The sequence below is a fragment of the Manacus vitellinus genome, unplaced genomic scaffold (assembly GCF_001715985.3).
Source record: "Manacus vitellinus isolate BGI_N305 unplaced genomic scaffold, ASM171598v3 scaffold_12_pilon, whole genome shotgun sequence".
Lineage (NCBI taxonomy): Eukaryota > Metazoa > Chordata > Aves > Passeriformes > Pipridae > Manacus > Manacus vitellinus.
The window spans coordinates 7,802,174-7,817,832 of NW_021938949.1; the positions used below are offsets into that span (position 1 = coordinate 7,802,174).

A 15,659-nucleotide genomic window follows, 5' to 3' on the forward strand; every position below is an offset into this window, starting at 1 on the left:
CCATAGGGAAAATAGCTACTTGCAAGGCAACATCAGGGTTGGAAGCTGAAGCTCTCAGAGATTAGGAAATGCCAGAAATCAAGTCACCTGGTGCCTCTTAAGTCTAGTTTCCTATAGCATGCAACATTCCTGTTTCACTTGGCAGAGACACTGTATTATGTTGACTTAATGAGCAGCTATTAATGTTTTTCTACAGAGAAATTTAATAATTTATTAGTTATTTCTTATGCTAGTCCTGTTAGACCAGATGCAAACCAAGGAGAAAGTATAACCTTATTTTTGGGGATGGCAACGTGGAATATTTGAAACTTTTTCTTTCAGAACACTTACTTAGCATTACCCAAGGCTTCCTATGGTATGAGGAGCTGCTACTGATTTCAGCAGCAGTGTCAGTACCCAGCACTGGAGCTCAGCACCAAGGACTGCCTTTGAAAAGTTCATGGTGTCACTGGGAGCTCTGGCATAGGCAAGAATTGGAACCAGCTTTTTTGGGAGACTTTCAGTTGCCTTAATGTGAGACCATTCTCTTTAAGCAATTTCTGTGCTTCATTAGTCTTCCATATTCTGCAGCAAATGAGGCAGAGATCCTGCAGAAAACAGATGCAGTTAGCACTGAGTCCTGCTTTGTTGTTAGAGCGTGGTAGGAAAGATCCTCCCTTACCATGTCTCATTGTTTGTGCCCAAAGACATGGGGCCACTTGGAAAATTCACATTTGCAGGTCAGGTTATTTGGTCATGGAATTTTCAAGACTTTTGCAGACTTAACATGCCTCCATATTGTGGATTTAAGGATTAGCAGGTCTGTTACAATGCTGTGCTTAATATGGCTTGGATCCTGGTAGACTGCTTTGACATAAGTTGAGTCAAAGCAGGTGGGAGGCGGATTTGAGACGGAGTTAAATTGGTGCCTGTGAGAAAGAAAAGCCCAGAACAGCAGTCTGACAGAGTGCTTGTCACAGGGAGCTGAGTGACTTTGCAGTCCTTCCTTTGCTTTTATCTGTGCCAGTGTCCCATGGGTAAATGCTGGGGGGTAGCACTTAATTGTTTGGGTTTATTTGTTGTCAACAAGTAACATTACGAATTCTCTTCTGCGTCCTCAGAGAAAACCTAGACAGGTTTTCATCACATAACCTGGAGGGGTTTTCACTGACAAAAGCCTGATGCTGAAATCCTGAGCCATAGCTTTGTATTTTAGTGAGAGTTGTGGTGGGGGTCCTTCACTGAATTGTTCTGCAAAAAACATATTAGACAATCTGTAATTCATCCAGGTATTCTTACATTCAGATATTAAAAAAAAAAAAAAGAGAGCGACTGGGCAGGAATATACAATCCTCATTTCAATACTCATTTCACTGTGGAGTACAGTAATGCACATTGGAAATGAGGTCTCATTGGAAAAGGTAATTTGAAACAGATCCTCAGAACCTTCACAAAGCTGTAATGAGTCACCAGTCTGTGAGGACTCACTTGCTATATTGCATTGGAGGGTTTAATGTTTTGTTTTTCTCATCTAAACACTTTGACCCTTCTTATTTTATTAAGATAAGCCATTATCTAACTGTCAAGAGCCTAGAATTTCAGCAGATTTGTTTGCTGACAAGTTGGTTCAGCACAACCATTCTCCTACTCATTTCTTTCTCCACTTGAAGCAAATTTTCCTTTTTTCACTCCTCTTTATCAGTTCTTTATTCTCTCCTCAGCTCTCATGCTGCCTATTCCCAGACAACATTCCCCACTCTCATGGTATGTTTGAATGTATAACAGGAATTGGAAATATTCTTAGTCATGGTGTTCATGCCACCAGTTGCCTGTGTGGTGTGGCTGTGCTTCACACCAGTGCTGGAGACTTGGCCCAGTGACTTGACAGCTTACTGGGAGGGAGAAGGCTTATTATGTGCATTTTATAATGCACATAATACTGGGTTGAGAAAACTATACAATGCCTTCACCTTACTTCCCACTTGTGACTACATAACAAACTAAAATCCTTGGGCTGTGTATGTGGGAGTCAGTGGGTTTGGGGGAGAAGGACAGAGGTAGGGGCTTCATCTCTGTGGTGAGGGAGCAGCAGAAAAAGACTACTACAAAAAAGAGTGAGGAGTTCTGACTTTCTCCATCATATTTAGGCGTTGCCCTGAGTTCCTCCAGCCCACAAGTGTGATTATAGACTGGTGACTGATGGGGCCAACTGCATTATTCATGCTGGTTCAGACTGAAATGAAATCATCGAGGGCGATTTTCTGTGTCACACTTCAAGGTCAGATGAGAGTATTTATTATTCCTTCTCTGTTTATCTGTGAATGCAAATTGAATTTAGTGACTCAAATTGATGAAATGTTAGAAATATAAAACTCATCAGAGCCGACACGAAGCGAAATTACTGGGTAGAGCTGGCCAGTGACTTCACCAGCCCATGTACAGGCCTCTGCTTTGATTAGTAATTATTTCAGTCTTTGGGTTTTCTCATTCCCAGTTTTGCTTCAGTTGTTGTCATTTTTGTTTTCAAAGAAAAAAGTGTAATAACACTTGAAACATTTAGAATTTGAATAAGATGCTGTAAATAAAGCCAGCTGCAGAGAGGGTGCTTGGATCCCGGTTAGAGAAAAGGTTTTTTTTTTTCAGAGTTCTTCCTTGGGGTTGTTTTTTTGGGGACTTGTTTGTTTGTTTTCCTCCCTCCTATGGCAGTTCCTTTTCTCCAGTATTTTACTCCCTTGTGTTGGATGTTCAGAGCTGAGTGGGGGGAGATAGGGAAGGAAGCAGCCGTTTGACATCTTTTGGTGCTGAAGCTCCATGTGTTTCCTTACTGACAGTATTGCCCACAGGCTGCCCTTCCTCATCAGCCAGGGTCATTAGGAGAGCCAAAATGAGGGGCTGCAAAGGGGACTAAATGAGCACGACTCTTAATGAAATACTGGGAATGGAGACACTCTCTTCCCAACTCCCTGTAATGCATTTTGAACAGTTTAGTGAACATCTTGGCTTGGTTTGGTGTATCAGTCTGTGGTCAGAAGGTATCTCTGCAGTGTGCATCCTGTTCTCTGCAGTGTTGGAAAGACACTTGAAACTTGTATGGGGAGGAATTATTCTTATCTCAGAGTGGGAGTGGAAAATCCTTATCAGTGAATGCTCTTTAAAAATAGACTGTTCTCCGTAATTGCCAAATGCCACATACAAATGATGATACAGAGAGAGATGATACATGGAGTGCTGGCTATATGCTGTGTTAATAATCATAGAGGACTGTTGGTTTTAATTCCTGCTTTTTAATTACTTGCATTTTATTAAGAATGTTTAGTATTTGCTTGTCTCCAAGCACTGTGAAGGGAATCAGTTTGCTCAGGATGCAAGTGTGTCTGACTTGTTTTTGATTCAGAACAAGAGCCATGAGCATTTGGACACACCAAAAGCCCTTAATGGATTTGTCTACATAAGCTATTATAAATCACTTTGTTTATTCAACTATCAGCTCGATTTCTCCTGTACCCAGTTGTACTGAAGACAGCAGCATTTCAAATGTAGTAAGAGCACAGCGAGCAGTGTGGGCTCGGTGGTTTTTAAATACCAGTAAAAGTTTCATTCACCAAAGGAATGCCTTTAGTAGAAGCTTTGGCCTTATGGACACTTAAGGTTTAGAGGCTTAGGAAAAGGACATTTATGCCTGTAGTTGTCTCACCCTTGAAATATTTTACATTCCAGAATTCAGTGATAGATGTTGAAATCATTAATGTTTCAACATAAAACCCAAAACAAACCACGGAAGTTTCTCATTTATTAAGACACTGCTTTCATTCTCATCTTGATGATGGATGTGGGAAGCGTGTTTAGTGCTGTGACAGTAAATCTCACGTTGAGTGGCTGATTAAGTATCTGTTCAGGTAGAGCCACCCTGGCCTCTGCATTTTGGCAACGTTCCTGGCCTTGGCTCCTCTGGTGTTGCAGCAAGTGTGTTGACCCTGTAATGAAAGGAAGCAGAGGGTGCCTGATGTGAATTTCTTTTAGTAAATCTTAGCTCCTGCCAGTCAATTATGGCCATTGTGCTGGGGCAGAAAATGTGTTATTTCTGTTCTGTAACTGTTCACTGTGTTTCTGAGCCTGATAGTTATGCTGCTGGTTAGGGAGTAAAATTAAATACTGTCTCACAGATAAAACATCATCAGTGTACTAATAAAGCTCCAAATGTCTGTCTGCTTCTTACCCATTTCATCTGGTTGCACTAGCAAAATAATTCTCTTTATGTTGTTCCCTCGTTATAAATTCAATATGATTCGAGTCTTCCTTGTACGTAGAGCAGCAGTGATGTATGAACTGCTTATTTTTGAATGATTTGTGATTTATGGAAGTCTGATGATGGTGAATTATGTAAAAGGTCTTTGAGAAAATACAAGGTGTGAACCAAGAGAAAGTTTGCAGATGTTTGTGAGCAATAAATAGCAAGAAGAAAGCTTGTTGTCCTACCAACTCTCTGTAGACTGTTTCATGTAGTATATTGTGTTAGCACTATTTCATATGGCTGTCTGTAAGGTACAGTTAAAGCTTTAAATAAAATATAGCCCCTGTGATAACTTCCACTAAAAGATGATCATATTTTGTATTGTTTCTCTTTCTGAATGTAGTGAACAAATAGATAACATGAACCTGTTGGCCTCCACAGGTCCCACCATCTCAGTAGCCAGAGAGTGTTTGAGGGCAGGGATGGGTGCTGCTGCTTCCCTATATCCACAATTCTCTGTGAAGAAGAAAGGAAGCAGAAGATGCCAAACAATCTTATTTTGCTCGTTTATCTCCTTTGAATATACTAGTTAAGGCAGCTCCTTTCTGCAGCCATGTTCTCAGAACTCCAGTCAGTCTTTTCAGCAGCATTTTGTGGTGGATCAGGTTTTTTTTCCTTTTTAACATAAGATGGATATTTTTCTGTTTTGCCAACCCCCACCTTTCCTGTGTCCTGTCCCTTTTTAACTCAGACTGGTTTTGTCATCACCTATTCCCTTTCAGTTTTCCTTGTTAATTCCCATCCTGGATGGTGGGAGTTCCCATCAAGGCAGGTTAGGCAGAGGCCGAGGGGGGAAGTTGTCCGTGTCAGAAATTGGATGTTGGAAAGATTCTTGAGGGAGGGCACAGACAGGGATGTCCTGCTGCTGTCCAGGACAGTATAAAACAGGCTGGAGTTACCCAGTTGCTGGTTATGCCTTCATGTTGGCTTTTAAACCTGGGGGGAAGAACTGGATTGAAAAATAACATTCTTGTTCATCTCTGTGTATCAGTTTCCAGCGTGGTTTATGTGTGTACTGTCTGTACATGTGTGGATACATTGAGACGGCTCAGAGTTGTCAAGCCTCAGGAATGGGCATTTCTTCATCCAAATGTCTTGCTACAAAACAATCTCCCTTGCTCCTTTTTGCCTCATTAGCTCCTGCATTAACCTTTTTATTTTGGACTCTGACACGAAGATGTCGATGGCGGTGGTTCCTTTTTCTGTTGCGTGTGTGCGATCGCGCTGTCATCGTGTTTTCCCTCCGTGCTCCCTCAGTGTTCCTCCTGTCACACTCTGGTTTGCGGTGCTTCTCTTTGATGTGATCTCGTTCCTGACAGTTGGCCCTGGTACATACACGTGTCTCATCTTTTCCTGAGTTACAACATGACCCAGACAGTGTTGCTCTCCTAATTGTCTCTGTGCCTCTGTGGACCTCTTCTTTTCCTCTCAGGTTGATACACCGACCAGTTCTGGCATCCTGTTTGTTTTCCCTGATATTTTTTTTTAGTAACTGAGGTACTTGGCTACTGAAAGGATGGAATCATTAAAATAATGTTTTATGGATCACTGGGGGGGGAACTGTCATCTGCTTTTGTAATTTTTGAAGGAGATTATTAAAATGTATCTTATAGCTTCAGTATTCACTCTGTGCCATCATTGTTCTCAGTCTTTCAAAGAATATTCTGGAAAATGAAGTTTTATCATTAAGATTGCATTAAAGTGGATTACAGAAAAGGAAGGGCAAAATATGAAGAGTCTCAACAGCTCAGAACAGAAAGATGTTGGCATCTCATTCACTGGGATGTGGAACAAGGAACATTAATAGGCTGATAAACAGAAATGACTTTTTCTCTTTAAGGCTTAGAAAGGTTTACTTTGAACTTGTAAAGATTTTAAAATGCCAGTTCTCCAAGCTTACGTTGAATGGAGAACTTTGGGCCTATTTTATTTTATACTTTAATGCTCATATTGAGTGAGCAATTACTTCTGAAAAACCATAGGTGTCATCAGGGTGGAAGAAGAGTGCACAAGTCTGGCTTTAACAGCTTTTGCTTCTGAGCACCTACTTTCAAATCCTGTTTTGTGTCAATAAGAAATATAACTTTTCCTTTTGGATTTTTTCTTAGAGAGGCAGTTTATGTTGTATTTGGTGCAGTTTCTGGAAGAATTATCAATCTGTTCTAAGAGGGGAAGAAAGGATCCCAATAATGTATTTTGGCATGGTGTGGAGAGTTGTAAGGAAGTTGAATTTCACGCCTCCCATAGCAAGAGAACCTATGGTAACACTCAGTTCAGAGAGCTGAGGATTGTCCCTGCTTTCGTAAACATCTCTGGAATTTAAATTTTATGTACATTAACGTCACATTTGTTCTGAGGCTGAAATATAAACAGATGAAGCTGTTATTTCCATGCAGTGGCTGAGGAAATTGCCCATTTGTCTCTCTTTGCTTAACTTTTCTCATGTTTTGAAACAGTTGTTTTCCAGCCTAGTTTGAGAGTTTTGTATGTGGCTGAATGTCTGTGCTCTCCATGAGATGTGAATCTCAAATATTTTTCATTATTTGAGGAAGGAAACCTAGCACATATCTCATTTTTCTTTGTGAATGTCAAATCAATCATAATTTGTCAGTCCACTCGGCATTCATAGAAACAAGTCACAATATTGGGAGATTAGGAAAAAAGATTTCTCCATTGTCTTATCAAAATGTTTTGGAATAATAATATGTGAGATTTTGTCTGTTTGGTAGTATTTAATCTTATGTTTGCATTTTTTTCTTCTGTTCTGATTCTAATCAGGACTAAGGTTCTTTGATAAGAGCAAAAAATATTTGCAGTAAGGTTTCCATAGTGCAATTTACTTTGTTATAACACAGTTGATGAGAGTTTTGTACTTCTATTTATCCTATGCATAAAAAAGGGTATTGTTGAACAAACTGTAATGGATCTTAAGACAGAAGTTGTGGTTACCTGGTCTCACCCATCCATTCTGTCCTGTTTGGAGCTGACCCATGTGCATGTTCCATCACCACAGATATTACTCCTGGAAAGAGGTCCCCTTCTTAACTGATTAATTAAAACAGATCCAAGGAAGTAGTGGTGCCCTGGTAATGCAATTATCCAGTTTCAAATGCAGATGTGAAGCCGTCTTGATGAACTTTTTCCACTTGAATGCAACAATGAAGAGACTATTTCATAGTTCTTGATTCTTAAATTAATCTGTGAATGGTTCCAAATTGAATTGGAGCTTGAAACAGGTTTCTGATTCATCCAGTGCTTTAAAAGGTATAATATTTTCAAGGAGGAGGATGATTTTGAGGTAGGGAGGCAGCTGCTTTGGAATTTGAGTGAATTCCTACATAAATTTCCCAGAAAATACAATCTGATGACCTGGCAGTGCAGACTGTACTTGATTTATACTGAGCATCCTTTCAAGCAGTATTCCCTTTTGGATCTATCTAAACAATACCTTAACAATAGTGCTATTTTATCTAAAAGCATTTTGATTTTTTTTCTTTTAATTATAATGAGAAATAAGACCCCTCTGAAGCACTCATAAATTTTCCAGTGTTGTTTTTAGCATCAGAGAAACAAAGATCTTCTGTTCCTGAGTAAACTAGGCATGCTGGGTTTGATCTTTTTCACTTGCTTGAGGGTTTTTGACTTGTATGCAATACTTCTATTTCATGTCCTGCTCACTCTTTAAATACTTAACTTAGTTCAGTCTTGGATAAACCTGTCGTATTTAAAGTATGAACCAACTCTTAACAATCACAAGAATGATTTCACTTTTATTTGGCTATTCATCACATGCTTTGCCATCAGTTGATCTGTGATGAGCTGCCTGATGTGAGCCTTGGAGCAGCTGCCCATTAGTGTCCCAGCAGCAGCCTGAGTGTCTGAAGGGCACACATGGAGAGCATCTCCAGGAACACACAGATAATTGTGCATCACCACGTCGTGATGCACAGAGAACTGAGAACAAGAGGGGCCAGGCTGTTCTGGTTTAATAGAGAATCATGCCCACATTTCAAAAGAAGTGCTAATCACCTGGCCTCAGAAGACATTTCTCTTCCGACACAGGTTGCTGGCAAGACCAGTGTGCAGGTGGTGGCTCTAATTACTTGCTGAGTACTATCTGTCAGTCAAAGCAGATCATATTAAACCTCAGTTTTACTTCTACTTTGTTAGAAAAAGATGAAAAGATCCAGTAGAACCCAAGACTGTGTGCTGTTTGTTGAAAACAAAGCATGTTCTCAAAGGCAAATGGATTGAGTTTGAAACAGATACGCAATTATTTAAATGCTCTGTATGTGTGAGGTTCCAGTAATTGTGTTGTGCTGCACAAGAAGGCTGTCACTGGAATGGTTCTTCTCTCATATCTTTTTCTGACAACAGCTGATAATGAGACTGCAGCTACTCTGTTTTCAGCAGCGCAGCCGTAAAATGAAATGGCACCAGCCCTGGTGTCCCGTGTCATGGTGATGCTTCTCTCAGGTTTTTCTCATCTCTCTAAGAGGCAGGGGTCAAGAATTCACAGGTCTGTGTTACCTTCCTTAGTGCCCGAATGCTGGAGAAGGCCCGGCAGCAGCTACAGGAGGAAATCCTGCGGGTTCAGAGCCAGCTGCTGGATGAGAAGAAGAGACGTGAGCATCAGGAAGCGCTGGTCAGGCGGCTGCAGAAACGTGTGGTGCTCCTCACCAAGGTGAGTTTCTGGGTCATGTTTGGAAAAGCCCATGTCCTTTTTTTTCTTTCCTCCAGGTGCAGTCCTTCCTATCTCTTCTTTGTTCACCTCTGTAACTGGTACTACAGAGTTGCTGTGGGGTCTTTGCACAGTGGGTGCTGTAAGAGACTTTAGGACTTCGTAGGAATAAAAGTACTAGTGCCTGCTAAGGCTGTGCTGGTGTTCCCCCCGTCTGGGCTCATGCTGATGATACGTGACTTCATCTCAGGCTTGGCACCTGTGTGAGGGCAGAGAATTGAATCATGTTGTTGCTGGACTGTTTTGAGCCACTGAAGGGAATTTATAATGGCTTTGGCTGCATTGCCTCCTTTCCTAAAGAGAGCGAAACGGCAGCGCCTTGTCAACTGTTCCTGTGGAAAAACAATTTACAGAGAGTAAGAGATTTGCCTTCCTCTTACGCTGGAAGTCTGTTTGAATGTAATGGCAGGCACTAGACCAGTAAATTGAAAATTCGTTTTAAGATTCTTTCTATAGGATATATCAAAGAAGGCTGCATCATCCTATATCAGGTGTGCTCTCTTGATGAAATTCTACACAATAATTTTGAAGTCTGTAGAGCATTGAAAATTTTATATTAAATTCTGAGAGCTCTCTTTCCCCAAAGGGAATAATAATTCACTATAGTCAGAAAGGTAGTTACTTCACTTTCCAAGAATATTCCTTGCAAAACTTCCCTCATATGAGCAGTCTCCCTGATCTTATAAAGCTCCTCACGTAAATGAGCTTATGTGTGCACAGAAGGTCAGACTTGAGTAGTTAGAGCTCATGTGAGGGAGCCAGGCACATCCCTGTGTGGGGAGGAAGGAGGGAAGAGAACTGTTCTGTTGCTTGTGCTTTAGGCTTTAATTTTCAGTGTCAACTAAGGCATTTTGATCGATTTTAATTGTGCTGCGCCCAGTTCTGTGTAATTCCATGTCATTGTTGAGCCAAAGAAGCTGTGATATATGGAGCAGTAAGCAGGGCTCTTGAAGCATGAAGCAGTCACTTTACAAGAGGATATTCCATCAGATCTTCCTACTGCGGAATTTGATGCCATGGAGAGTCACACAAGTGAGAAGAGAAAAATGACAGCAGTTCTTTCTGCCTCACAGTGAGGCAGGCACTGCAATCAGGGTGGATGGACCAAACTCTCTCCATGGAAACAGAAAAGGCATCTCTTCTCCTCAGTCTTTCTCCTACCCCCAGCAGCAGACAGCCCTCAGTAGTGTTCTGGTTTAGTACTGGCCTGGTTGGATATGACACAGGTGGATACTGAGCCCGGTAAAAAAGCCTTCCTTTATGACCTTCTCAGCTATTCAACACTGTGCTGGATTGCTCAGCCCCGAAGGAAGTTTCTCAGATGGTTTCTAAAAAATTCTCTTTGTTAACTTATTTCCAGTGCTCAGCAGAAACACTTTTTGTCATAGAACACAAAATGTCATTACTTTTCTTTAAGTACGGGACAAAAAGACAACAGTACTTTGTCATGTAATGGATTGTACCCTGATTTATTTAGGAAGACAAAGCCTTTGCTTTGTTTGCTGTTCTCCCCCTGAAGAGGAGTAGAGGAAAAGTTGGAAACGTCCTTCATCAGACCATGGCAAAAAAATCTTTTGATTTGACGGGGAAAGTTTTCAGTGTGCTCAGTGGTTCCTCAACTGACCTGTTTTAAAGGAATAAAGACTTTGCTGTTCTCTGAAAATTTATATTCCATCCAGAGAATGCTGGGGTCCTTTGTGAAGAAATACATGCATTATGGAACCTGGACAATCTATCCTTGGCACTGTTTCTCCTGCTGGTTGCTCTTCTCATGCAAAATCAGAGGAAGGAATTTCATTTAATTAAAAAAGTATGATATTGTGATTTAAAATGAGATTGAGCAAATATATTGCCCGTCAAAAATAATTATTTTACATTGAAAGCATATCACCTAGAATGGTATTTAATCATCTAATTAGTGGCATCAGTAGTACAGCGTGCTTCTATGAAATTTGAGAATGGAAAAGATGAGTTCACTCTACTGAAGCTTTGTCTTGTTAAATAGGACTGTGAAAATCTAATTTGGGGGAGACTATTATATATTTGATTGAATTGCTATTGCTTTTGATAGTATGACTTTTGCATTTGTGTATGTTTGACCCTCCACCAGGGCAGTGAATCTTTTCCTGTATGCTGAGCAAATAAGGTCTGAAAGGCATCAGATGTGTTTTACAGTGTGAGTTTAATGCAGTAACAGTTGTCCTTTCTGTGGGCTCAAACTGGAACATTGGAAGTCAATTGGAAGTCTCAGAACCTTGAATATGTTTTAAAAGATCAATAGAAAAGAGTAAGTTGTTCTTCATTTCCTAACAGCAGTACCAAATATTGCAGTAGTAAATGTACTCTCTTCAGGAGGTCCTTGCTTTGCCAGTCTGATTCCTTCTCACCTTACTTTTATGGCTACTGATTTTTTTTCCTCAAGATTCAAGCAGTACTTTGTGGCTCTTACAGACTGCCTGTCTCACTTGTTCAGCTGCTACTTGCCACAGTCTCTGTCTGTCTTAGTTGCTCTCGTATTTCCATTTCAGTACATTTGACTTCTCTGTCCTTATCTTGCTTCCTCGCCTCATTTGCTTCTTTGGGGCTTTCTTGATCTTACTTGGACCTTTCCAGTTGGTTTACTGCTTGGAACTGAAACAGTTGTCAGTCTGGGATACTTCAGTGCATCACTACAAATCTCTCTTCCCTGGCAGACCTGAAGAACAGCATTCTCCAGTCTTTGATGTGTTAGTGCTGTGGTCCAGCCCCATCGACTCCACCGCTGACAGTGGGCTGGAGGAGGAGCTGCATCTCGATTATTCCTGTTGACAAACTGCTGTTTAGAACATATTGGTTGATCACTTTGTCCCATATGTCCTTGTAAATCCAGTTTTCTGATTTACATGTTTTCAGTGAAACATAAGACTAGATTTGGACACCCTCGAGGCTTTCAGACATTGATGGCTGGAAGGTTTCTCCTGGAGTGTCACTCTCTTCACTTAAGGTGATGAAACAGAAATTGATGTTTGAAGGGATGCATTCACTCACTCTCTCAGAGATCTGCCTGGCTGGGTTTGCTGTCTGTTCTGCTGTCTTTTTGCTTTGCCTTTGCTCAGAGTTTTTTAGGGAAATCTTTAATCTTTCCTTTGTTACCTGAGGTAGTTGTGATGCAGTGGTACTGGAGATACCTGAAATGCTGGGGAAAGACCTAGTCCACCTCTGCCCTTTTTCCTGTTTGATTTCCTGCTGTATTTGCTTTGAATGCCATGTTTACCCACACAGTTTTGTATTTGACTTTTGTGTTGTTCTTAAGCTTGTGAGTATTTATCTTTTTCTGAGAGCGTTGCACACAACTCCTGGTCTTTGTTTATGGAATGGGCTTGTTAGAAACAGTCAGTTCTGCTACTGAATGGCTAAAATTTAAATCTCATAGAAAATTTTATATGACATGGAAGTCTCCTAAAATGAAAAGCCCTTTCTGAAAGTCCTTATCTGAGTCAGTATGTCATGGAAAGAATGTATGAAGCTGCAGAGTGAGTAGGATCATCCTATACCACGTGCAGCAGCTTTGACCAGAGACAAAATGCCCTGCTTTGTGCAGCCGGTGTGTGATCCTTCACAGGAAGCTCAACACTCAAAATGTGAAGCCCAATTTCAGTTGTAACTTACTCCAAATGAGTCCAATTTACTTCTCAAAATGTAACTTTGTGAATGCACACTGCCATAATTGCATCCCTTGCTCTCAGATAAGGCATAATGCAACAACTGAATTAATCTGCTTGTACTGTTGTTGTTTCACTGTGTTTATTTCCCGTCTGTGCACTCGTCTGTCTTTGGGTACTTTGCTGCCCAGAGAAGAGGCTGAAAAATTCCCTTTTGTTTCCTGAGCTTTCAACCAGATCATGTGATGGGATAGGAAATCTGTTTCTATTGAGGCATAATTTAGGCCATCACCATAAAAGTTGGAGATTAAACAAGTATTGATTAACCAACTCCAGCTGACTGTTGATACCACATGTTCCTGGAGATATCAGTCAGTGTGAAGTATATTAGTGACTCCCAGAGCTGAGAGTGGCAAAGATGCATCTGAAATGGGACTAGGTAATTAAACTGTTCATTAAGCATGGCAGATGCAGAGTTCATGACTTGATTTGCCATCTGCTTTGTTTTGTAATCAGTAAAGGTTTAAAATAATGCTGATGGCTTCTCTGTCATACTGGATACTGCATTATGTTTTTTCTTAAGAGGTAGATAGATAATTTTAAAGCTCAAGGAAGGATCTTAGAGTTCTGAGGGCTCAGCGAAGAAGGTGAATTAACCCTTTTCCTGGGATATGTAAAAAATTAGCTGTTAATATTGCAGTCAGTACTGCACTCAGTAGCTGGAAAAAGAGCCACCCTGGCAAACAGATCCTTGTGACAGACCTTCTTTTGGGTATGATACCTGTGCTCTGCTCTGCATCCAGGTAGCACACTGGCTTTGGGGCAGAGCAGAGCCTCTCCTCTGGGTTGTGAGCAGTGTGGAATGCTTTCCCTGGCTGCTATGATACTTCTTCCTTCCTTCAATCCACTTCATGACTCTGTGTATGTCATTTCAGCAGCGCTGTTGCTCGTACATCACCAGCTGTGCTGCTGCTCTACACATGACTGTTAACTGCTGTCAGCCTGACCCTTGCCAAGCCTTTCCCTCTGCTCACCGTGTCTCCCCTTCACAGGTTTTCATAAACTCATGGAAGTTATATTCATTTTTATGCCTGCAAATAAATACATTTTAAAGCAATTCCACTTCCCCCTCTTCAGAGATTCAGCAAGGCCAGTTTTGTGGGCTGAAGTAGTGCTTGCTTAGACCATCTTGCATGTCTAAGAAGAGGGAGACAAGACTGTGTTTGAAGGAGACTCAGCAGCCTTTTAGATTGAGCACAGGTTTCTCTAATTTCAACTTGATTGTGTTAATCAGTTAAATACTTTCAGCAGAAGGGTGCTTGGTAGTTAGGGGTGGAGGAGGATAAGAGCAGAAGAAGACAGAGGATCATTAACAGTTGTGGGACAGAGGGAAAGAGATGATTGCTGCCTGTGGAGTGCTGGGGCTTGGAGCAGATCGCTGCTGAATTGTAATTTTTAGTATCCAGTAGCATCATCAATTTTAATTCCCAGACTCCTCTTGCAGGGTGCCTTTTCTAATGGATGAGGACCAACAGGTCAGAGATGAGGTAGGTGCTTTTATGAATAATCTCCTCCTCTGCAAGCTGGTTTTAGATTGATCCCAAGTTCAGTCTCGTGCAGGGTGGTTGTTGGGCTTTGTGTTTGTGGTTTTTACAGGAGTGTCTGGACTGCTGGATAAAGCATACTGAGTTTTTTTGTCTTCCATATCTAATGCTTTCTAGGATCTGTTGACCTGATCTCAGAGTCTGAGAGTGATTTTTCTCCTTTGTCTGTACCCTCTAATTTGTCTGTTCTGGAGTTTTTTATTTAGCTTCTAATGGAATGGTCTAACTGTAGTTTTCATGGAAATTGCTACAGGAAATACCAAAAAACAAGTATAAATTTTATCAGCCTCAGCATAGTCTTGACTGTACAATGCAAGTCACTCAGCCCAGCACCTAGAGAAGCACAGCAGTGTTGGTGGCTCCACCCTGGCCTTGCCATGAACCAGCCATAGTATTTATTGAAATGGTTTCATCTGCAGCACTGCCCTTTTTGTAGCTTTTTCAGCTTCCTGAGCAGAATCCCACAAAGTGGCAATTTTTGCAGAGATTTGTACAATGACAAACTGACTCTGTGCTGATTTATACTTGATGCTTTCTTATATTCATTACAAGATCTTATTTGCATGCTTGACATTTTAAAATACTGTGTTTGGAATGTGTTATTTATTTTGAGACCTTTATTAAGCAACCTCAATCTAAGGGTTTAATTGTTACTGATAGCTAAGAGTATAATTACCTCAGTAAAATATCATGGCTATATTAAGCAAATGGCAATTGTCTTCCAGAATAAAATGAGTACAAGCCATTTTCCTTTGAAACAGGTTGTTCCACAGGGCCTGCTAATATCATTTACTAACACAATTGCAGAATCTCTCAATAAAGAATGAATAAGGAGAGCTGAAATCAATGTGTTTGGAGAAGAGGCTGGCCGTAGTAGTTTCGAAGCAGTGCACAAAGAGCATCTGGGAGGAGGAAGTATCTTTAAACCAAACCAGAAAATGTTACTGGTTCTCTAGTGAGATTTGCAGATTTCTGGAAGGCAGGAGAGTGTGTGTTTGCTGGTGATGGCTCCCAGAGCAGTGCATGCTTTTCTTTTGCTTTGTTTTCTCTTTTGACATTGTTCCTTACTTGGCCTGATTTGGTCATAGGTTTACTGCTCACTTGTTTTTACTCAGTGCAGAGTTGTTGAGTTCTCACTTGTTTATCCTGCTCCAAAATGGCTTTTCAATGCCCAAGAGTTCCCTTAGTTTCTAACTTGTCAGTCTATGTCTCTATATCTGTTGAGGGAATCTGGCTCTCAGGTGCTGGAGCTTGTTCAGGGGCTGTGGGCACTGCAGATGTTTGGGAGTGAGTCTGCCCTTGCCTTCTTGCTTTCCACTGCATCCTCTCTAGTGAGAGCTTTTGCTCTTGGGCTATTGCCCTAATTCTTCATAGCTAGGGGATAAATTTGCCTTTTCCCTGAC

At 41.0% G+C, this 15,659-nt stretch overlaps 1 protein-coding gene across 1 annotated transcript in view; it reads left to right on the forward strand.

The window, feature by feature from the left end:
* Positions 1–15,659, forward strand: part of MAD1L1 (mitotic arrest deficient 1 like 1) — a 351,231-nt gene that overhangs the window by 94,080 nt on the left and 241,492 nt on the right. Inside the window, exon 10 of the mRNA XM_029957937.1 lies at positions 8,810–8,954. Coding sequence (XP_029813797.1) covers positions 8,810–8,954 — 145 coding nt within the window. The remainder of the gene's footprint in view (positions 1–8,809; positions 8,955–15,659) is intronic.